The 24,226-nt window shown below is 50.0% G+C and overlaps 1 protein-coding gene across 4 annotated transcripts in view; it reads right to left on the bottom strand.

Moving 5' to 3' along the window:
* Nucleotides 1-1,441: 1,441 nt before the first annotated feature.
* The window catches only part of SLC6A17 (solute carrier family 6 member 17), a 45,002-nt gene continuing 22,217 nt past the window's right edge, over nt 1,442-24,226 (bottom strand). For all 4 annotated transcript variants that reach the window (XM_065592347.1, XM_005311558.5, XM_065592348.1 and 1 more), the window contains exons 3-12: nt 14,455-14,612; nt 11,853-11,979; nt 10,978-11,159; nt 9,088-9,198; nt 6,873-7,114; nt 5,575-5,767; nt 5,201-5,393; nt 3,667-3,826; nt 2,509-2,671; nt 1,442-1,930 (exon numbers count right to left, since the gene is read on the bottom strand). In XM_065592347.1, the coding sequence (XP_065448419.1) occupies nt 1,562-1,930; nt 2,509-2,671; nt 3,667-3,826; nt 5,201-5,393; nt 5,575-5,767; nt 6,873-7,114; nt 9,088-9,198; nt 10,978-11,159; nt 11,853-11,979; nt 14,455-14,612 (1,898 nt within the window). In that variant the 3' untranslated portion in view covers nt 1,442-1,561. The remainder of the gene's footprint in view (nt 1,931-2,508; nt 2,672-3,666; nt 3,827-5,200; nt 5,394-5,574; nt 5,768-6,872; nt 7,115-9,087; nt 9,199-10,977; nt 11,160-11,852; nt 11,980-14,454; nt 14,613-24,226) is intronic.

Below are 24,226 nucleotides of genomic sequence, written 5' to 3'. Positions count from 1 at the left end.
TTGGCATGAAATACCATCGAGCTGGCACTAAGTACAACAGGAGTAAGAAAGGGCAGGTTAAAAAAAGTGTACTTAAATGGATGGGAGAGACCCACGATTATTTCCCCCACCCAAGCCCTAAATCTCATGGATGGGTGTGACAGACAGGGGCTCGCCACCAGATGTGCCAAGACCTCACACTAACGTACAGGAGACTCCGTAACACACAGTGCACACTGCAACCTACGTTTCCATACCACTGCAAACTCGACATGGAGCCTCTGAGCCAACTACACCCCTGCTGTAAGGCCACTGACGTCTACGGAGATATACCAGGGAGGAATTTGGACACTTGCTTTTAGATGCATGAGGCTAGTGAACAGGAAGAAACACACACAGTCAGCTTCCATTACACCCAGATGACACCACTCTAAATAAGGACAGAATTTAGATCATGGGACTCTATTTCCTACAAAAGCTAACCCAAGATTGTAATCAGAATCCAATACCCCCAGCTTCTCTCTACTCATCTCTGTATCTAGGAGGGCTAGGGTCTATCATTCACCAGTCCAGGGGGCTTCTTTCACACAGTGCATTGAAAATTAAAATCCTGGGGCTGGAGCTTGCTCACAGTTACCCAGTTGCAAATCAGGAACGACTTCAGGGGTCACTCCTGATCTACACCAGCGTCACCCTGCTCAAATTCTGGCCTGTGGACATGGCACATGCTCACACACCTGAAATCGTGGTTGCACCGGAGGTCCTGTGCCACTTTGGATGGAGTAACACTGTATAATAAGTGGGTGTGCTCACTGCAGCTCAGTTTAGAATGAGATCCCACCCCACCCTGACATGACTCATGGACATATTCCCCATGTGTGTTGAACCAACATCCGTAGTAACACAACAGATACCAAAGGGTCAGCTAGTTGCTGGCGCTCACTGTAAAGTGTTGTCCACTCAAGATGCGTCTCCGCTGGGTAAAAAATGTCCACTAAAGCTGAGCTCTGAGTGTCTCCAGAGCTACAAACCCAAAGGAGGTGCCACGACCACCACCCCATCAGGTGATGGCTGTCCATCGGGCTATGAACATGGGTGGTCAAATGTGATCAATGGAATAAGAGCCATCTCTTCTCCTAACTAGGGGAAAACCAAGAGGAGGGGGAAGAACTCCAGGTTATAAGAGGAAACGTCTTTGGCTGTCACCTCATTTTGTATCCCTTCTCTGTACTCCCGACGCTTGGAAACCAAGAGACGCTTGGTTTGGTCTCCAATTTTCTCTCTCTGGAAACACACCCATCAAATTTATTGCAGTGTCTTCTTGTTTTGTTTGTTTTTTTCACAAGGGCAGCTGAAAAGGAATCCTGCATGATTGGAATTGCTGAGAGGGAAATCCAGGGCCCTCCCACGATCCCTTCTTCCCAGCCTTGCCTGGGAAATGGCTGCTTACTTGCTAACATTCTAGGAAGGGTTTCTTCTTTTTTTCCTTTTTGTTCCACAAATGGACAGGATCCATTCCCCAGTTGCCTCCTCTCCTAGGCGCTGGGAGTGGCGGGGTGGGGTGAGGGCTGGTGGGTGGCCATCACAGTTCAGATTCAGGGGTGCTGGCCAAGTGGTACCCACTTCCATAGCGTCCGTTGGGTGCACTGCTCATCTCCATTGGGGAAGCGTTTCCCGGGCCCAGGTAGGAACGGTGCATGGGCATCGGGGACGGGGTCTCGCTGGGCACTTTGCTCAAGATGAAGCGAGTCTCATCATTGTCCTCCAGGTTGGAGATGTCCTTCATCATCCGGCCCTTCTTGTAGGTGACGGAGAGGGCGTTGGAGCCATCGGACACCAGGTGGAACTGACGGAGGATGAAGACCACGGGCAGTGGGAGGGTGGCCAGGATGATGAGACAGATGAGGATGGCCATAGCCCACATTGGGTAATAGAGAAACTTCTCTGTAGCCTGGAAGAGAAAGAGGCAGCTTCATTACAATGGACATGAGTGTCTACACCTCCATGAAGGCACATGGGCAGATGACAGGAGTTAAGTCAAGGTCATTGAGGTCTTGGTCCTCCAGGTCCTAGAGAGGACCAGGACATGGTGTATAGGGGAACTTAATAAAGGGAGGCAGGAGGCCACTGTCTAGCTCTCTGCCGATTCACCTGATGTCTGAGGGAAGGGGGTACAGAGAGATCCATCTACTGTAGGTGTGCTTATCACGAAGGAAAACTTTCCCAGAGTCTGGTTGTCCCTCACCCATCGTCTCCTGCCAACTGTGTGGTCTACATAAGAAGGAAAGGGCAGTTTGGAGCTTCAGGGATGGAGGTGGAGGTGGACAGGAAGTCAATTACCAAACACTGTGGAAGCAGAGAATTCCCAGCTGCTAACCTGGAACCAAACCTTCACTCAGTGTTTACCCAGGCATTACGCAGGCAGACTTCCCATGAGGAAGGTAAGGACCGAGTGAAAACTGAGTAAGGGCCTCAGGGTTGGAACTGTGGAGGAGAGGACTCACTAAAAGCTGGTATTCCTGTACTCACCTCCTCTCTGATCCAAGCGCTGTAGCCCGGTGGGTTGACTCCCAGCTGGATGATGCTGGCTGTCATTAGCACAGCCATGCAGAGGGGAGAGACGTACTTCCAGGTGTAGAAGTAGAAGATGTACGGCCGGAAGCCCAGCATTTCTGTCAGTTCCTGCATGAACCTGGAGAGAAAGGAGAGGAAATCCAAATGGATGGAGCACAAGAGTCCTGCCTTCTCCTTTCTCACCACTTCAGATGGAAAACTCCTACCCAGGAACCGCCTCGGTGAACTAAGCATTGGGTGACCCTAGAAACAGTCAGAGGTCAGCTTAGATCCAGAGAAGGATCCAAAAGCTTCTCTTAGCTTTTTGAAGCTCTTGAAGCTACAGAGCTGGCCTGGGAAAAGTCCACACGAGGGACTCCTGGAGCCCCCAGATGCTCCCAGGAACAGCTACCTTGGGACTGCAGCATTCCTGATTCCAGACCCCTCTCGAATCCTCAAGTGAAGGGAAATGAAAAGCAATGAAGACAAGCGGAACCAAACATTTCAGAGACAGTTTGGTTCCAGGATGGGGTTACGTTTTCCAAATTATATTTTAGCCGGCTGTACACTTAGACCAAGTTCTAGATCCTCTCTTTATATCCGGGTGAAGTGCTATGGCTTGCCTTATATGCAGGAGGACAGAGTCCACGATCATAATGGCCCCTTTCTGGCCAATGGGCCAGATTCTCAGTCGCCCTGTGCCTTATGTGGTATTGTATACCAAACCACAGTGGGTGCAATACACGACCGTTCCGATCTTTTGCATGGGTGAAGATGACTTCACCAATTGCAGGACCAGGGAGAATCTGGCCCTGTGAGCTCGTGACTATCTGTCGACGCCTCCAGGGTTAGAACTCCTTGATGGGACCTCTACAAATGCCTTCAGGACTGGCCCATGTTCTGGTCCTAGCCCTGGGATTAGAGAGGGGGGAAAACTGTTGATCCCTGCCTCAAGCTTTGCCTATTATTGCTCCGAACCTTGAGGTGCCACCTTGGGACAGAGACAGGTGGCTTGGCACTAACCCCTGTACCGTTACATATTTGGAGCAAGAGATTAAAGGAGAAAGCTTAGGAATCCAGCCGGGCTAATAGAGGCAGCAGAGGTGTCATTATTGCCATTGCGTGAGTTCTTACTTCTTGGTGCCATAAATCCAGGCCACAGCAATGTTCTCCAGGATCACCACAACTGTGAGCGGCAGCGTGGCAGAGTAATCGTCAAACATGGTGACGAAGTAATTCCCCGAGTGCTGCACGAAGATCAAACCAATCAGGAAGGCGACGATGCAACAGCCAACTGCAAAGAGCACATGGTCACAGTCAGCATACTCCTCCAGGGGAACGCAGAACTCAGGGAGGGGGAAGAATGGGGTTCTAATAACTCCCCCAGCCTAAATTAATACATCCTCAAATCTGCTGATGGAATAGTAAATAATGACAACAAGAAGCATTTCTGAGCATCAGTGAGTCTAGCAACCTGCTGAGACCGCTGTGGCTACAAACCTAGGCTAATGCACTGGTCTCTACTGTTGCCTTGTCCTCCCACTGTTTGCCTCTTTTGTCACCTGGGCCCTGATCCTGCAAAGTCTTATGCACGTGCTTAACTTTCAGCTCTGGGACCAGTCCCATTGCAATCAGTTGCAGGCGGAGGAAGGATGGGTCAGTGGTTCTCAGAGAAAAATAGGAAGTTTATTATTATTATGATTTGCATTACAGCAGCAAGTAGGAGCCCCAGCCATGGTCAAGGTCCCATTGTGCGAGGCACCACACATACATATTGTGAGATAGCCCTGCCGTGAAGAATTTCTAAAAGACAATGGGAGGAAGGGAAACTGAGGCACAGAGCAACAACATGACTTGCCAACTGTCAAGAGCTAGTCAGTGGCAGAGCCAGGAATAGAACCCAGGTCTCCTGAGGCCCAGTCTAGTGCCCTCCCCCACAATTCATCTCCCTCTGCTTTGGGATTGCTAGGGACAGCAGGTGCCGTGTTAATATTAAATCATTAAATGCATTGAGGAGAACTAGTGATGAACATGAATGGCAGTGGAGAAGGCACACTGTGTGTGTCCAAAACACTCCAAAATGCTGAGGCCACTAAAGGTGCAGATCTGGATCTGAAACACCTCCAAAGTTTTGGGTCTGGAGTTTCGGTTCTGGCCCATCTCTACTTATGACATTTGTTGCTTCAATGTTATTTGCAGTCATGGATCCATAGCCTGGCACTCCCAAGAGCAGAAGGAAGCAGGGTTCTTCCCACCTCCAAAGGTCGTCACCTTTCCAACCCGCTCCCAGCAACTCAACAGCCAATCCAGTGCCTAGGTAACCCTGGGCCTCACTAGATCCAGAGTTCCATTCCTCCCCCCACCTCCCTCCCACATTCAGCCCCTTCCTCATCCAGGTTTTGCTCAGGATCCCTCCGGGAGCAAGCTCTGCTCCCTTGGTCCTGCTAACCTTGGGCCCTTCCTATAATGCAGACAGAGAGATGAGGTATCTGTGCACGCTCCTGGGACATCCTAAGCTTCAGCCCTGCTGGTGGAGATGAGATCTGACTGGGCCTCACAAGCCAGCTGACGCTGCAGTCTCCAATCCACCTGCTCGAGTCACCGTGCCCACCCCAAGGAAATGGAGAACCCCCTGCCCCCAAGGCAGTGCAGCCAGAAAGAACCTCACCTGTGAAAACTTCCTTCCGCACCTTGAAGGTGTCAATGATAGGGGTAGTGATACCCGCCATGGTCCCAATCATGCTGCCCAACCCCAGGTTTATCAGCATCAGGAAGAACATCACGGACCAGAAAGGAGAAGCTGGGAAGTGGGTCATGGCTTCAGTGAAGGCAATGAAGGCCAGGCCGGTTCCCTGCACTGACTGCATGGGGGGAGAAGAGGGACAGCTGTGTCAGACTCGGGAGAGAAATACACTGGGGACATGTGCATAAAAACACACATGCATCTGCAAGCCCAACAGCTACACCTACACCCAAATCCCACCCCCTGCCCCTGAGCTACCCCTAGTTCTGAAGCGAATGCAAAGGATCGTCCCCAAGCACCTTGTTGAGCTCATCCTCTAGCAGGCAGGGGTCCAAGCCCAGCTCCTTGAAGTGATCCTCCTTCACCGTCATGATCACTTGGTACATCTCGCTGTAGTCCTTGGCCGTGAGATGGGAGAAGTTCACGTGGGGCGGGATGAGGTCATGGCTCAGGACGTGGGTGTTCAGGTAGCCCAGGATCTTCTCAGTGTTCCTAGGGGGAGCAAAGCCAGAGTCACCCATGGAGTCCCCACCCTGCAATGGAGACGAGGTGGGATGTGATCACCCCCTATGGGCCAGGCAGGGCACTGCGTGCGGAGGCAGGACAATGGGAGCAAGGCGGGGCATCATCAGCAACATTCTCCCGCAACATAGGTGCACCGGGAGGCAACCCTGCCATCAAAAGCACTGAGGGTGTACATTCTCTCTCCTCCTGCATCCAGCATTAGCCTCCATCTCCAAAAGCTGCCTTGGCTACCAACTCTAGACCGTGATCTCTCTGGGATCAGCAAGCATCAGACCAGCCCATGCAGCAGTCCCCAGACGCCAGCACTGCTCCAACGCTTGCCCCTCAGGTTTATAACTTCGACGTAGGTAGTGCCACTCATCCAGAGATCCAAAAGCACTGTGCACTTTTTAGAAACTCGGTATAGAGCTCACTTCACCCAGCGCTGAAACGCAGCCACTTCTGCGGTAGAGCGCAGCAGCTCTTTAACATCACATAGCTACGCACCAGGTGAGGACAGGAAGTAAAAGAGAATCCCGTCTCCAGCTGAAATTGGAGGAGGAATTTAGAATGTAATTAGCCAAGTTGGATTTGCCCAGGACAGTCAGGCCAATACCTCAGCTTTAAGCTTGGATTTCCAAAGGGATGTAAGGTCTCATTAGAAGCTGATGGGAATTGGGTACTTAGCTCATGACTCAGAGAGAAAGAGCACCCTGCAGTGAGTCACCAGCAATACCCTAGACATGGAGACCTCCCATTCAGGCCCAGTATAGCTGCTGAGATCAGCTGCACCAACCAGGTATTATGGTTTCATTTATCCCTGTAACAATCTTTTCATCTCCGTTGGGTCATGAATGGAGACTGAACTGGGAGCTCCTGGACCTAAAAGCATGAGCTTTGAATGCATGCACTAAAAGAATAGGGCCCAGATCCTCAACGGCATTTAGGCACCTAACTCCCATTGAAATCAACCTTTGAGGATCTGGGCCCAGAAGATACTGAATATCCATCCCCATTTGTGTGGGTTCACCCTCTGGGCGGGAGACCAAGGCCAGGAGAAGGGCCCTGGGAAGTGAGAGGAATCCACACGTACTCCACCACACATTTCTCATTCATGATATTGGCCTTGAACCCCAGCACGGCGAAGACCACCAGGGTGGCCAACACGGAGGTGAAGAAGTTGATGAAGGAGACGAGGGTGGCGTCGAAGTGGCAGTTATTGTCCTGCTTGTTGTAGCTGGAGAAAGCGATGACACCTCCAAAGCCCAGGCCCAGAGCGAAGAAGACCTGAGTGGCCGCCTCTCGCCACACCTGGGGGTCCAGCATCTTGTCAAGCTGGGAGGGGAGAGAAAGGGGGAGGAGCCTGGTGAGACGTCCCGTCTCCCTGTTCACTCAGCCTGTCGGGTCCAGGGAAACCCAGCACACCCATCACTGGCACCAAGCCAGTGACGTCCCTTGTGGTAATGGGTGGGTGGAGGCTCAATATGTAGAACCTTGGGCTCCATGTGCTAGCCAGGGCCATGGGCTCATGCCCACTGCACCTTGGACTACACTTGATCAGGATTTTCACATATGCATATGGATTTGGAGAAGCAAAGAATATAATTCCCTCCCAAACAAACACCCCCTCTAATGAGGGTAGTGAGCCCATTGTGCTTACGTAGCCTATTCCACCCACAGTTCTCTAAGAGTTAGGTGTCACCATCTCTACTTTACAGATGGGGAAACTGAGGCACTGAGAAGGGGGAATTGCCATACAGTGACCGAGCTGGGAATAAGAACCCAGCCTGCTTGATGCCCGAGCATGTCTGTGCTCCAACCACGAGACCAAAGTGCTTTTCATGGATATCAAAGACCCTTCAAAGCAAGTGTGGTTAGCTTCTTTTCAGAGATGGGGAAGTGACTGGCCCAGGGTCACACACTGAGTCAGCAGAGCTGAGAAGAGCACCCAAGTTTCCGGACGTTCACTCAGATCCCCCATCCACTAAACTGTCCTCTCCATGAGCTCCCTGTCTTTAATACCTGCCCTCCCCACTACTATATAGTTACACCCAGGCACCCACTTTCCTTGCATTCTGCAGCGAGTTCCAATCTTCCTATCAGGACCACTGGCTGCTGACTTGTCCCTAGCTATCTATGCTGTGTTTGCTGCCACGGGACCTGGACTGCTGCAGGATCCCGCACTGCGTGGAGCGGGAGCTGGATGCTGAATTGCGGCGTGTTCATGTATGCAAAGCAGCCGGAGGCTGCACAGAGCCAGCTCTCTCTAGCTATTTCCAGCACACGTCTCCCCGTGGTGCCTGAGTACCTTAGGAGTGCCCTACGCATTAACATTAATTGAGAGCTAATGCCTGTGTGATTAGCCTAGTTTGTTTTAAATTCTCCCCCCATCTCAGCTTCCCCTTTATAATAAAAGCCAGAGCTGTAGGACTGAAGTGTCTGGGTATCTCTCATCAAGCTATCATCATTAATATCTTGCAACAGCTTTGTGGGATGAGCTGATTCATCTACATCTCAGATTCATTAATTAATTAGCTAGTTAATTACTTGATACATAACACTGATGGCTGCCTAGGTTTGTAACTGTGGAGGTTTGTCTGCCAGTCAGCATCTGTCATAGAGGCAGCCCCATGAAGTTTTAAAATGTAGCCCATGTCGACAAGCAGAGAGACTGCAGGTGCCAACCAGCAATGCCCCACCTTGAGCTAAGAGACCTGCCCCCCCAAACATTGCATGCTGGGAGCTGTAGTTTCCTCTAGCTGCACCCCTACATTAAAGATACAGTCTGCCCCACTTGTGTAAGTTAGGTGTGGTCTTGGCGTCCTGACTGTTTCAGTGGCACTGGGTTTAGGCACCCTGATTTCCTGTAGGGGGCGTGTGTAGCACTGATTGTATGTGCATATAGGGTTGTGTAAGGCTGTGTGCAGCTGCATTGCATGCATCTATGTGTGTGTGTGTGTGTACAGTTGTGTGTGTCAATCTGTTTCCTAGTGTGAACCAATGATATGTGTAAATGGGACTGGATGTGTGCACAGGGCTCATTGCATGTGTGTAGTTGTATGTAGGTAGGTGTAATTTTGTGTATGTGTGTGCACCTGCCTATGGTTGATATAGGAAGCAGCCTGCTCCCTTCAGGGAAATGAAGGAGCAAGCCAGAAGGAATGGGAGCCTGTATCGTGATCATGGACCTCTGCCTCTATCTCCCACCCAAACTCATCATGAAATCAGCAGGGCAAGCAGCCTTGCGAAATGGCCCTGTCCCTCTCTGATCAGGCAGAGGGGCTGTACAGCGAGCGCTGGTCACTTACCTTAGGAGTGAACATGTGCAGGATCCCATCTATCGCCCCTCTCAGGAGCAGCCCCCGCACCAGGAAGCAAAGGAGCACCACATAGGGGAAGAGGGAGCTGAAGTACATCACCTAGGAGAGAGGAGACCCAACGTGACAAGGACCTCTGCACAGCTACCGCCTCCCACACTGACACTCAGGCAGGGCCCGTCCTCCGTTCCCTTCTGCACACAATCCCCCGATAGAAAAGGAGCAGGAGGGGGAGAGAATGCTACTCTGAAAGAGAAGCATTGAGCCTCTATAAGTCAGCATGAAACATGTTGCAGCATTAAGGCGCATTGTGCTGCTGGGATTGTTGCCCTTCAATACCTAAATGCCAGTTCTATCTGCCATGGCACAAGGAGGCGCTGTGCTGCTAGGGATGCTGCCCTCCATAGCCTGAACCTATCCCCTTTATACTGTAGCATGGTGTAACAAGCCCCCAGTACAGTCTCTCAAAAAGATTTGAACCTACCACCTTTAGCACTGACCTTTACCACTGGAACAGCCTCCATTTGGTTGCAGCAGTAGTAGGCTGTTATCCTCCTTATGACCCAGCCACTAGGGAAGAGTGGGGATGCAACGCATACTTGACTGGCATGAGGGGGCCCTGGGCGGCTAATGCTGACTACCCGTGTAACCTGGGCCTATTTCTAGTGCTCAGGTGAGCATGCATTAACAGAGTCCAGTGTGTCACACTTAATCTGAGCAGGGAAGTTTGGCTGTTAATGCTCCGCTTTTGTTCTCTGCTTGGTGCAGAGCATCTGGTGCCTCTTTGTATTGCTGGGATGGCAGCCTGGGGACTCATTGCCCTGATGCTCTACAGCAGAGTTACGGGGACACACAGTGTTCCAGCATCTCAGCTGGGATTTTACCCTTCAGAACTCCCTCGCCTTGCTCCGTGATGAGACGCAGCCTTTTTCATAGCGCCAAATGTGAACATAATCAAAATGTTCATTGCAGCCTTCTCCCCAAGCCTCCGATCGAGCCCTGGTTGGGTCTGGTGCCTACCAATTCCCATCGGTGCCGCCTGCCAACCCAGCAAGACAGGCTGGGCATTGTGGCAGCTTCCTCGGAGTAGAGTTTCCTCAGCAAAGCCAAGGGCAACTAGCGCAAAAGGTCAAACCTCGCTCTGGGCCCAAATCATCACACGTGGGTGCCAAATGTGTCATAGCCAGGCGCCTGGCCTGATTGTCATAGGTGCAGAACATGCACAAGCCCCCCTGAAGTCATAGGGACACGGGACTGGAAGGGACATCCCAGGGCATCCATTCCAGTCCCCTGCTATCGCAGGCAACCCCATTCATAAGTGTTTGCCCCACTACTCCTATTGGAAGCCTGTTCCGAAACCTCACTGCTCTGATGGTTCTAATTCTAATCGCCAGCCTAGATTTATTCCTGGCCAGTTAATCCTCATTTGTTCCTGGGCCAGCATGGTCCTTTAGCTTAAATAGCGTCAGCCTTTTTCACAGCTGGTCAGTGGGGAGCTGCAGATGGTCAGAACCTCAGAACACCAGCTCATTTCCATTAGGGGACCTACAGGCTGAGATCTCAACATGGTGGCAGAAGTTAATACCCTATCACACACCAGGGGTATCTGCAGAGGTCAGTCATGATGGTTACATCAGCAGGGCCACATTCCTAGCAGGAATAAACTCACCAGCTGTAGAAACCTCCTACCTCCAGGCACAAGCAGCTGCAGACATTCCTACCTTCTCAGACACTCCATAGCTACACTACTACCCAGCTGCTCCTTTGTAGACACTCCCCAGCACTGGTTGCATTTACTCCTATTATCCTTGGTGCACGTAACATCACTTCAGCCACTCGCAGGAAACAAGACTTGTGGCTCTGGCCCTTGCTGACCCTCACCTTCCCTGAAGACTGAATTCCTTTGATCACGGCCAATCCCACGATGCTCCAGGCCGTCAGCAGGCACAGGGTCATCTTCCAGTTGAGCCCTCCGCCCTCTGAGATGGAGCTGGAAATCTCCAGAGCCTCCCGGTACCAGAAGTAGGTGGTAGCGGAGCTCTTCTCACATTCTGCCTCCACAACTGAAACAAACATGGGCCACGAGAGGTTGGGTTGCTGGAAAGCACCCCCCTCCCTTGAGGGTAACATGTCATTAAGGACCCGCCTAAGTCCCAGGGCAGCCAGCCGTCATTTACAAATGTCTGTACAGCACTTGGGGGATTGGAGCTTGGTTGATTTTTAATAGCAAAGAGGGGATAGAAAGATGCTAACAAATGAAAATAAGATGTTAAATAAGTGATGCAATTTACACCTGCCATAAAATATTCCCAAGTATACCAGGGAGATGTTCAGATGTTACTAAACACGCTTTGTATTGGGCTCTCAGGAACCAGCTAGATGAGCACTCCGAATGCAATTACCAGCTGCCAAATCCATCTGCAATCCCGATAGCAGGCATGCCACAGTGGCTGTCTCCTTAGAGCAACCAGGCAAACATGTCCCAGCACAACGCCATGTCCCACCAGTGGGGAAATACCCACAAAGAGACAGCAAGTGTCCCATGCGCTGCCACATCCCAGCATCCCCTAACCACGAGCATCCCCATCCAGTGACAACTATCAGCAATGGAAACTACCCACAACCCCGGAAGCAGCTCCCCAGATCCAATGCCTTGTCCCAGCAGCTGGAACCATTTGCAACCCTAACAGCTCTTGTCCACGTCCCGTCTCCCAGCACCTGCCGAGTGTGCTGGCAGAGACAACAAAATTACTCACCAGCCACTGTGCCATTTTTAACGATGGGGCACTCGCTCCAGGGGAGTGGATACTGGAAGGATTTAAAGAAGTAAAAGATGCTCCAGCCGATGATCACGTTATAATAAAGACCGACAAAGAAGCAGACCTAGGGGAGGGAAAATAACACAGTGTTTAGATCCCGCACGGTGCGTCCCTTATACAGACCTGACGCTGACCAGGAAACCCTGGGACAACAAGGCAGCTGGGGTGATGAAACGTGGTAATCTGGGCCTGATCCCAAAGTCTGGTGATGTGAATGGAAAAACTCCCATTGACTGCAATGGGCCAATGGATCAGACCATTAGAATGTTCACTTCCAATGACCATGAGAGACCCGGAGCTTTACTACGATGGACCTTCAGAAAAAGCAAATTTTAAGCTTGAATTCCAATTCTTCAATCTCGTTCTTCAATCCAAGGTCTAACATGGTCCACTGGCTGGGAGCTGAAGCAAGACCAATTCAGACTAGAAACAAGGTGCACGTTTTTAACAGTTAGGGGAATTAATGACTGGAACAACTGGCCAAGAACTGTGGTGAGTTCTTCAGCCCTGGCCATTTTGGAATCGGGATTGGATGTTTTTCTAAAAGAGCTGCTCAAATTCAAACAGGAATGAATTCCGGGAAGTCTGATGGCCTGTATTATGCAGGCGGTCAGACCAGATGATTACAGTGGTCCCTTCTGGCTAGATAATCTATTCATTGCATCTTCCCCGAAGCGTTTGCAGTTTGTGCTGCGCAAGCTTATTAAATACGTGTTGTTGTCTTTTGCTCTTTACGCAACAGAAACAACGTGGAGAAACCACACAGGCACAGCTGGGTCCCAAATAACTGTGTTACTAACTATGCACAGATAGGACGGGCCTAATCACAGACACATTGCTGCTTCTTTCTGGCACGTTCTAAGACACAGAACACAGTGAGTGTCACTAGCCAGTTGGCAAACCGTTTAAAGGGACACTACCTTATTTTCTGTATGCTACAATATGTGATCCAAGCAGGGAACAGGCCCAACACCACCCAACCCATGTAACTAACAGACACACAGCAATCCTTGGTGAAAATTCTTGCTGCATTATCCTCAGTCTGAGCTTTATTCAGAGAAGAAATTAGCAGAGAATTTCATCTAAATCGGTGCGATCACTTTGCTGTCTGCTCGCAAGCTGGAAGCAAAGGTGACATTGGCTGAATGAAAGATTCATCATGAATGAGTCGCTCGGCTGTGATTACATTCCAAACTGAATTCTGAATTGCCTGTGTAACCCACTGATCAGGATGTGTTGTGGGTGTCGTCCTCTGCACCTGATCCGCAGGGGACATGAGTCTGATACAGCCCTAATTTGAGAGGCTGGCTTTTTAGCTCATGATGTAAAGACTCATGTTTTCAGCTCCCGGTTCAATCTCTGGTGTTGACCAAGGTGGCAGCTGTCACACGTGTTTTTCAGTGAAGTTGCTTTTGACACGTAGTAGCCAAAGCTAAGAAATGAAAAGTTAAGGAAGAAACCAACAGCTCTGGGCTGCATGTCTGAGGCTGTGCCTGGATTAACACAGTCTATACTGGTGTAATGGACATCACACTCTGATCTCAAACTCCTGCAAAACCCATGGGGAATTGCTAGTGATGGTAGTGCTGTGTGCTCTGGGAAAACCTGGAGCCAGGAGATAATGAGGCTAGAATGGGAGCCATTTATTACCACTTTACAATTGAACCTGCTGCAATGCACCACAACCAAATGCTCGGAGCTCACCTGCAAGGGACTATCTCTGCTAGGGCAATCCAGGATGAACCCCCTCACCCTCATCATGCCCTGGAACTAAGGTGAGAATCTCTATCCATTCAGAGACTATCCAAGGGACTGATTCTGTGAGGTGCTAAGCATCTCCTAATGTCCATAGGCTCCATTGAGGGCACTCAGTAGCTCTCAGCAGATGTCCAGCCCCCGGCTAGCACATCCTGTTTGTGCTGAACTTTTCCTCTTAGAAGCCCAGGTGAGACTGCCATATTGAGCTCAGGTGAGACTGCCATGTTGAGCCCAGGTGAGACTGCCATGTTGACCTCAGACTGAGGTGGAGCATTGCACCCCATCACTCACTAGACTAATTAGGCAAATGACAATGCACTTGAATTTCTATGTATAGGAATTACCTCCCCTGCTACCAAACTGCAGCCACCTCTGGGGTGGGACATGGCAGCTGTTTAACAGCACTCCTAACTGCCCAACAGAGGTGAAGAATACGATATCCGCTAGCTACGTAGTGGCCCATACTGGCGTCTGACCAGGACATTGGGGATAACACCCTGACTCTTGCAATAAGTGCTATGGGATTTTGATGACCACAAGTGGCTACAACCCTGGTTTTATATCTCAACATCCTCAGACAAGTACCTCTTCCCAGGCTCCATGCTGACTAAGGACGCTGCCGTGGCAGCTGGAAGTCTGTCTTGCTATTGCTCCAGTTACTGCAGCTAGGAACCCAGCCGTTTGTGGCCTGCAATGCCCTCCCTGTACCTGGACAAAGATCAACCCTCCTCCCCTCCCACAACCACACTTGGCACCGGGTGAAACTCATCTGAGCACTCACGAGACAGCTGGCATATCCAATGCCCCCCAGGCGGGGGCAGATGTAATTCCACACGCCGATGCTGCCCCGGCGGATTCTCTGACCCACGGCCAGCTCCAGGAAGAAGAGAGGGAGCCCGATGATGATGAGCAGCACCAGGTACGGGACCAGGTAGGCACCTGGCAGGAGAAAAAAGGGCCATTACAGATCCCACCTGCGACTGTGAGAGCCAGTGTTCTTCTGTGTGGTGGGACAGACGTGGAGGGGGAGAGGAAGGAGGACAAGGGGGGAGGAGAGAGAAAAATCTCAACCGTGATGTCTCACCAGCCGCCTGTTCATTATAACCCAGAACCATCAGAGTCACCCCCCTGCGCCTGTTGTTTTTCTTACACACTGACAAGTGCCTAGGATACTCGTTTGCAGAGGAAACAGACACAGAGCATCACCGGCTCCAGGAACCAGCTGAGGAAGCAGGTGCTTGGGGCGGCCAAGGGGAAGGGGCAGGACGTCGGGCTCTTCGGCGGCAATTCGGCAGCGGGTCCCTCAGTCCCTCTCGGAGGAAAGGACCTGCCGCCGAAGTGCCGACAAAGAAGAAAGCGGCGCGGTGGAGCTACAGCCGATCACGGCTTTTTATTTTTCCCTGCCACTTGGGGCGGCAAAAACCCTGGAGCCAGCCCTGACACAGAGACTATCAAGGCTGCTTCCCCACTCTGAACTTTAGGGTACAAATGTGGGGGCCTGCATGAAAACATCTAAGCTTAACTACCAGCTTAGATCTGGTCCGCTGCCACCATTCCCAAGTGGATTCCCTTCCCTGGGAAGCCTTGAGAAACCTTTCACCAATTCCCTGGTGAATACAGATCCAACCCCCCTTGGATCTTAAAACAAGGAGAAATTAACCATCCCCCCTTCTTCTTCCCACCAATTCCTGGTGAATACAGATCCAACCCCCTTGGATCTAAAAACAAGGAAAAATCAATCAGGTTCTTAAAAAGAAGGCTTTTAATTAAAGAAAAAAGGTAAAAATCATCTCTGTAAAATCAGTATGGAAAATAACTTTACAGGGTAATCAAACTTAAAGAGCTCAGAGGACTCCCCTCTAGTCTCAGGTTCAAAGTACAGCAAACAGAGATAAACACTCTAGTAAAAGGTACATTTACAAGTTGAGAAAACAAAGGAAAACTAACACGCCTTGCCTGGCTATTTACTTACAAGTTTGAAATAGGAGAGACTTGTTTAGAAAGATGTGGAGAACCTGGATTGATGTCTGGTCCCTCTCAGTCCCAAGAGCAAATAACTTCCCAAAACAAAGAGCACAAACAAAAGCCTTCCCCCCCCCCCCCCCGCCAAGATTTGAAAGTATCTTGTCCCCTTATTGGTCCTTTGGGTCAGATGCCAGCCAGGTTACCTGAGCTTCTTAACCCTTTACAGGGAAAAGGATTTTGGAGTCTCTGGCCAGGAGGGATTTTATAATACTGTACACAGGAGAGCTGTTACCCTTTATAGTTATGACAGAGACACACAGATGTTTACATGGACACACCCCCAGCCACACCCCCACACATGATGGGACTGACTGACACAGTACACATGGATACAGGAGTGTACACACACACACACACACACTATTCTGGCACCTACAGACACTTGATTTATCCGTCTGCTTTCACACTTGTGCTTGGCACAATACTAGCTTCTGCACTTGAGTGAGTAGCTCCTAAGAGGGCTGAATGGCAACTCTCCAGGCTGGAATGGCTTTCAATAGAAACCCCATTAATCTCTGTCTAATTGGGGAGACCAGAGCGAAATCAGCAGTTCAAGGAGCGCGACCAGATGACCACAAAGAACAAAATTACTCATGCTGGAGCTGCCTGCTGATAAATCCCCCAGGCATCCTGGAGGGCTCACAGCAAAGAGGCCATTTTTCCAGCATATTTCTGATTCTTACTGTGTGAGAGGCTGTGGATATTTAGATGCAGATTTCTGATGCAGTTCTGGGACACCAAACAAGGACACTCGTGCCTGGTTGGCAGGATGGGCTGGCTAGAAATAAATATATAGCGGCCTCCTGTCATTACTGACCCAAGCACCTTCCAGCAGCGAGCAGAGCCTCAGCGTGTTACCAGCACACACCTACCGACTGTGCTTGTGCATCTTCCCCTCCCGGACACCACAACGCATCACACTGAAGCCGCTCCTGAGCGACGACAGCACAATCGCTTCTCCGCCCCGTTGAGAGTCTCACCCTGCTCCCAATTCAACCTTGTGGCTGCACCCAGCCCAGCAGCCTAACCGTTATCCACCATAAAGCCATACCCTGCACGCAGACCTGGATTAGCCGCTGTGCACTTGCACGGGGGGCCCCCTGCCCACTGACACAAACCTGAGCGGCGCTGTAACCCTGTGCGCCCATTGAAATGTGTCTCACTCAAATTTGGCCTCATGACTCCCCACCCCTATCCTGACAGAGGGGCGGTGGGGCCAAACCTGAGTGGTGCGGGGCCATGTGAATGCTGGGCAGGCCATGGGAGCAACCGGAGCTGGGTAGCCAGGATCAGAAGCAACTATCCTAGCCCAGGATGGGAGCGGAGTGCTGCGCTGGGGGGTGCTGGTGAATGGCCCCCTGGAAGATCCTGGGGTGGGCAGCTGAGGGGGTGGGGGTGAGTTGCTGGTGGGCTATAGGACGAGGGAGTGGGGGTAAGTGAGGGATGTCGGGGGGCAGTGGGGCAGGAGGATAGGATGTTGGGGCCGAGTGGGGCATGTTGGCAACTGTGGCCAGTGGGGCTGAGGTGTTGGGGGCTGCAGTGAGTGCGATATACATCAGAGCGATTGGGATGTGTGGAGGCGTGGGGGGGGAGCTGTCAGGATAAGTGGGGGCTGGTGGAGGGTTTTTGGGGTATATGTGGAATGGAAGGGGCATTCTGGGGTCTGTGGGGTGGGATGGGAGAGCATTCTGGGGGACTGTGTGGGGTGAGGATGGGGGACATTCTGGGGTCTGTAGGGGGTGGGAGAGGCATTTGGGGGTTTGTTGGGGATAGGGACATGTGGGGTAGGGTTGGGGGACATTCTGGGGTCCATGTGGGGTGGAGTACATATGGGGCGTGCACTTTAAGGAAGGAGGGGCAACTTCCATAGTGCACAGGGCCCCCAAATTCTTTAATCTGGGCCTGCCTGCACCTCACACTACAGTCTAGCTCTGCCTCTGGCTGCAACTTTTCCTAAGGTTACCACTGCACCTGAGAGAGCTTCCCAGTCACATCAGCCCAAATCACATAACCCTGCCTTATCGCCAGCATGAATGGCCACATGCGCTCAGTGGGACAACATCAGCCAGTGGCCAAATGACAACGTCACTCTGATCCTAGGACAAAGACACTTACAGCACTCAGATACTACAGTGACCAGCAGTGACAAAGGCTTTAGAAGTACAGAGAGAGAGAGAGAGAGAGAGAGAGAAAACAGCCTATGAGCTGATAGAGAGAGAGAAAGAGAATCATCTCTCATTAATAGAAAGCAACTCTAGTGCATGCACCCGAGATGGTAACTTCCTCTCATCACTGATATTAAGGCTTCCTACTTGCATAGTCCCTTTCATCCCAGGATCTCAAAGCACTTTACGAAAGTGGGTGAACTTTACTATCCAGTGCCCATTTCAATCAGCCCCACCCAGAGCTGCCGGATTTCATTATCAACGCTAAACACAGCTTAATGCATTGGTCATAACCTTATTGGGCCAGATCCTCAGCTGTTGCAAATAGACATACTCCAAGATATTTGGGTAGGGAAGAGTTTAGTGCAGAAACTGCTTATTATTGAGATGGGAAACTAGAAGTTTGGAATCTAGAAGGGTGGGATTGTTTAGTCTGCAGAAGAGAAGAATGAGGGGGGATTTGATAGCTACTTTCAACTACCTGAAAGGGGGTTCCAAGGATGAATCTAGACTGTTCTCAGTGGTGGCAGATGAGAGAACAAGGAGCAATGGTCTCAAGTTGCAGTGAGGGAGGTCTAGGTTGGATATTAGGAAAAACTTTTTCACTAGGAGGGTGGTGAAGCACTGGAATGGGTTCCCTAGGGAGGTGGTGGAATCTCCTTCCTTAGAGGTTTTTAAGGTCAGGCTTGACAAAGCCCTGGCTGGGATTATTTAGTTGGGGATTGGTCCTGCTTTGAGCAGGGGGTGGGACTAGATGACCTCCTGAGGTCCCTTCCAACCCTGATATTCTATGATTCTATTCTATGATTTACACCATCTGAAGATGGGATCTATTATTTCTAGTGCAAACCTAGTCTCTGCCCGCTGCTGCCATAACCTCATCCTACAGTAAAGCTAAAGCAGCTCACTTATCACCCTGTTAGAGCCCCTTGCATTCAAGATAAGCCCACCTCAACACACAGTCCATCACAGCATCCCCTAGTACAAACCTGCCCCATGTACCCAGGAGTATAGTACTCTGCTTTCTCAGAAGTCTGCACGAGCAATTGCATGCACCAAAACGCACACGTGTACATGTCTAATTTGCATGTGACAATGCTCCGATCATGATCGGAACCGTGGCAATTGCACATGCCAATCAGGCAAACACATTGCATCATTGTGTGTGCTTTCACTCAAGCACACAGAGTTCTGAAGATCTGGGCCAATATCACTCTGTTACCAATACAAAACTGTTCTCTGCAACATATGCACACATGGTTACCAGGATAAAATCCAGTTTGCCGCCCCCACACATCACAGCATTTCCAACACATACCCTCTCATTGTACCAAGGAGCACGCCCACCACACACCAGCTCTCTGCATCCATTGCTCTCACATCATCCTCTGGCTAACAGGACCCAATGGCATGCAGCCAACCTGCACACTGGCCCAAATCAGCCAGGTACTTAAGGACATAATGATAATAAATAAGATTTTATTGGAATATAATGCAGCTGCATTCCCATCATATACCCTGTAAGTACCTTGCTTCGGCTGGGGAAACCAAAGCTACAACTAGCAAGCCAAAGCTTTCAGATTCTCAAGCAATCTCAGTGATCTTAACCATGATTAGGAAACTCTGGACATTGGCCCATGCCTGAAAATCCTTCAGCTAAATGTTGGAGGTCTCTCAGCTCGTAAACCTTCCATTCTTCAGCCCCTAGCCTCCAAACAGAACATGGGAGAAATCTGCCTTGAGAAGCCACATGTCGACTCCCAATCAGCCAGCCGCCTGAATGTCAAAGGTTATGACCTTGTGCCATACTTTTTGCATAGCCAACATGGTTGTGCTACCTATGTTGGAGCAGGTCTTGCTGACACAGAACCGCACCCATCAAATTCAGACCTCTGGGACATTGTGAGAACTGGTCATTTCAGAGAGGCAAATGCGTACCAGCCCCTTAACGAATCCTGGCCTACCCAAATATTCTTCATAAATTCCCACGCCCTGTCATTTATGTTGGAGATTTGAATAGTCACCACACCAGCTGGGGATACAGGGGGTCAGATCAAAATGGAGTTGACCTTTTGGATCAGGCTTCACTCCATGACCTTCACCTTATCCTGGCCAGACTAATGAGGTACTGTTCATTCTGCCAGATGGAAGCAAAACTACTCCCCTCCCCACCCCTGAAGCACCAGCACAATCAATCATCCACATCAAGTCATAAGCCAGTGTACTGAACAACTTCTCACCTAGTCGACACGGTCTGACCTTTGCCACAGCTGGAATAACCAGAGCCTCGCTGGAACTGGCCCACCTTTACATGTTTCACGGCCCGCCACATAGCTTGGAACGTCTCTAGCGAAGAAGCTGACACACAGTTCACAAAAGCCATTTACAGAGCTGTCACCAAGTCAGTTCCAAGAGGCCACCAGATCTACACCCCCTGCCTAGATGAGGAGTGTGCAGAACTCCTCAAGCAACATGCAGAAAGTGGCCACCCAAAGCACCACCCAGCCTTTTAGACATTTCTAGAAGAGCAAGATGGGATCAGGCTACCACAGAACTAAACGCGCTAAGATCCAGCCGCAAAGCCTGGGCATTAATCAGAAAACTTGGTGCAGTTCAGGAACTTCCAGCATGGGGCTATCCCCCAGTGTCTTCCAATCGCATTGCTACCCACCCATAAAGGACAAGAAGCTTGAAGGAGAGGTGAAGAAGAAATGGTGACAATACAAACAGTGCATACCTGAAACCAAAGCAGATTTCCAACCTTTCACCCCAGATGAAATAGAGAGGCGATCAAAACACTGAAAACGGGGAAAGCCTATGTGTTTGCTCATCTCTCCCCCAAATTCCTGAAGAATCTAGGACAAGCTAGCAGGCCATGGCTAGCCATCTTTCTAGCTCAGGTCTAGCTTTTTACTCTACACCAGCTCTTGGGTATTTTATTCCCATCTTGGGAATAAAATACCCAAGAGCTGGTGTAGAGTAAAAGTAATAGCCTTGCCAAAAGCAGAGCGAGACTACCCACTTGTAACAAGGTACTGCCCCCTCACTTGGCTAAGCTGTGCGTACAAATGACTGGAAAGGCTAGGCCTGCCGAGAACTGGTGGTCCCCTGAGTGTAGAGCAAGCCAGGTTCACACCAAATCGCAGGACCTGTGATCAAGGGCTGGCACTCACCGCCTGCATCAAGAGTAGTTTCCAGCCTAGGCAGAAGACAGGTGCAGTATCCCTCGACCGCACCGCTATACAGGGAACAACCCAGCATACAGGCCGACTGCACAAAAAGTCTTTGGCCCTGCCAAAATGGGTTGTTGTGGCTATGGAACTGTTGCTGGGAGGCAGCTGGTTCCAAGTTTCACTTGGGCAAAAACACAGCTCCTGGAGCCCCAGAACAGCCGTCTACCTCAGGGCTCAGAGAGTCACCATGGTATTAACTGACTATTCTTATTCAGAATCACCATCAGAACCACTTATCTAGAACCCTGAAAATGAAGATGGTGCATTACGGAGGCTGAACAGGGCAGGTTCCCCCCTCTGAAGAGCTTATAATCAAAGGCCCCATTCCTGCAAAGACACGTGCTTAACTTTCTGCACTGAAACAGAACTGCTTGCGCTGCGTACAGCTCAGCACACACAGGACTGGGGCTTAGCCAAACTGACCTATCTTAGGCATTTGCCTGGCCCCCATCATCGTTCACGGATTGAGCCTCACGACACTCTTGTGAGGCTACTACCCCGTTGTGCAGATGGGGAGCGGAGGCACAGGGAGACACTAAGTGACTGACCCAAGGCCACGCAGGAAGTCCACGGCAGAGCAGGGATTTGAAAATTGAGATGAATGACAGGACCACAGACAGTGGATATGGGAGTAAGGAGAAGTGACGGCAAAGATGTAGGTGGGGACAGGATGAGACAAGGTGAGGATGGGGAATGTGAATGGGCCGTGGGCCAGATATTCAGCTGGTGTAAATTTAGGGAAACATTAATTCATTAGGGACGCGCCCCCAACTGCTTTGAGATGGGTCAATGTTATTATATCCATTGTGCCAATGGGGAAACTGAGGCACAAAGTGGTTACGTGACTTGCTTTAGATGATGTAGCCAGGAAATGGCAGTTTTTGGAATACAATCAGGAATCTTGCCCGCCCACCAGTCACGGCTCACACTCTGAGCCTGGTTCTCATCTCCCTTACAGTGGTGTAAATCGAGAGGTCCTCCATGGAAGTCACAGGGCCAGATCCTCAGCAGGTATAGATCAGCATAGCCCCATTGGAATCAATGAGAATGGAGAATCTGGCCCAATAATTGCATTCAACCTCCTCCTTGTTACCAGTACAAACCCACTCAATGCAACCAATGCACATCACTGCAGATGCAATGCATGCATATCAGTGGGTACACAATGCAACCCTTGCATGCATATCAATGCGGAGGCAATGCAGCCTATGCACACAGATCAGTGCATATGCAATGCAGTGCAAGCCATGCAGGTCTATCAGAGTATTCTCTTTTTGACCCAAACTAGGTCACTGTTCGCTATGTATGTGAGATCACAAGGGGAATCAGGTGATGGGGAAGTGCTGGCACACTGGAGCTGGCCTGAGGTGCGCTCCATCCAATTTGGGATCGAAAGGTGAGGGGTGCGTGAGCAGACCCGGAGTGTGAAGTGCTCACTGTACAGGTTCAGCTAGAAGGATGACTCATCACCGACATGACACTAGAGACATTTTAATTATTGAGATTACTGCAGCCTTCGCCGCTGAGGAGATGCTGAATTATGCAGTGCTGGGAATAAGGACAACAGGGAGGAGGGGAAGCGTCAGAATAGGCTCCCCAGCTTGGTGACTTGCGGGGGGGGGAGGGGAGCAACTGTGATGGAAATCAGAGTTTGGGTCCTGCGGCCTGAATTCCACACCAGGGAATTTAGCTCTGACGGAGCATCTGAATGTGAGCTCTGGAGATGGGTTAACGCCATTCTGCTGCAGCTTCCTTCCACACTCTGAAAGGTTATCACTGCAGCACAGAGACACCGAATGCCTGATCTTCCAAGGTGCTGTGCAACCTTTTACAGTAGAGCCTCAGAGTTGCGAACACCAGAGTTACAAAAGGACCCGTCAACCACACACCTCATTTGGAACCGGAAATACAAAATCAGGCAGCAGCAGAGACCAGATTAAAAGCCAATGCAATACCAGTTCTGTGTTAAACATAAACTACTAAAAAAATCAAGGGAAAGCAGCATTTTTCCTCTGCACAGTAAAGTTCCAAAGTTGTATTAAGTCAACGTTCAGCTGTAAACTTTTGAATGAACAACCAGAAGGTTTTGTTCAGAGTTAGGAACAAGCTCCAGTCCCAAGGTGTTCATAACTCTGAGGTTCTACTGTACTGACTTTGTTAGGTGCTGTGGGTGCTCGGCGCTGCAGCAAACGAAGGGCTAACCCAGCGGGCTTGATCCCGCCCTTTGACATTAGTGGGGATCATGTGGGGTTATCTGAGAGCAGAATCTGGTCTGCATGATTAGGACAGGGGCTGGGTGGAGGGGGTTGGGTTGGGCTGGAGAGGGTGAGGAGAGGCCTATCTAAATCATGGATATATTTTGCCTGTCAATATGTAAAATTGTAGCAATTATCAACTGAGGATCTCAAAGCACTTTAGAAACATTAGCTAATCAAGCATTGTCACAGGCTCCTCTGATTTTTTTGTGTGCTGGTGTAAATCAGGAGTAACTCCACTAAAGTAAATGCAATGGTGTTGGTGTCAAACCAGCCTGAGAAGAAAATCAATTCTCCCAATTGCATAAAAACAAAATTCAGGTGTCTGTTTCCTTGTACAGAAGTCACCATTAAAATGCCAGTGTCCACCTACATTGTGATGTCGGACGTCACTGCAGTGAGGCCTTGTTCTACTCCTGCAAAGAAATATGGCACAATAATGTGCTCATAACTGTGAATAAATGCTGATACTCTCTAATGGGGATAGATAGATATTTACTTGGTGTTGATTTCAATGGATCTATCTAGGCTGGTTTACACCATTTGAGGAGCTGACCCCATAGGTTGACCTGGTTCAAAAATCTAATGCAATTTGCTTTCCTGTAATATGGAGTGTAGAGATGAGCGTATAATTGATTTTTTGGTTCTCTGGCAATTTTGGAGAAAAAAAGTTTCATGTCAACCTGAAAACAAATATTTTCTAACTTTTTAGCAAATAGAACAGTCAAAAAATGTCATTGCAGGTCAAACAAAAGGTTTAGTTTCACTTTAATGCTTTTTATAATAAAATTAAAGAAAATTTTGAAAGAAAAAAATTGTTCCAACCTGAAAAAAAAACAAAAAAAATCAAAACATTTTTCGGTTTCTGGATTTTT

This window comes from Chrysemys picta, chromosome 4 (assembly GCF_011386835.1).
Source record: "Chrysemys picta bellii isolate R12L10 chromosome 4, ASM1138683v2, whole genome shotgun sequence".
NCBI classification, from domain to species: Eukaryota; Metazoa; Chordata; order Testudines; family Emydidae; genus Chrysemys; species Chrysemys picta.
Note: the sequence above shows the minus strand (reverse complement) of the source record. Positions and strands in the feature narration are given on the sequence as shown.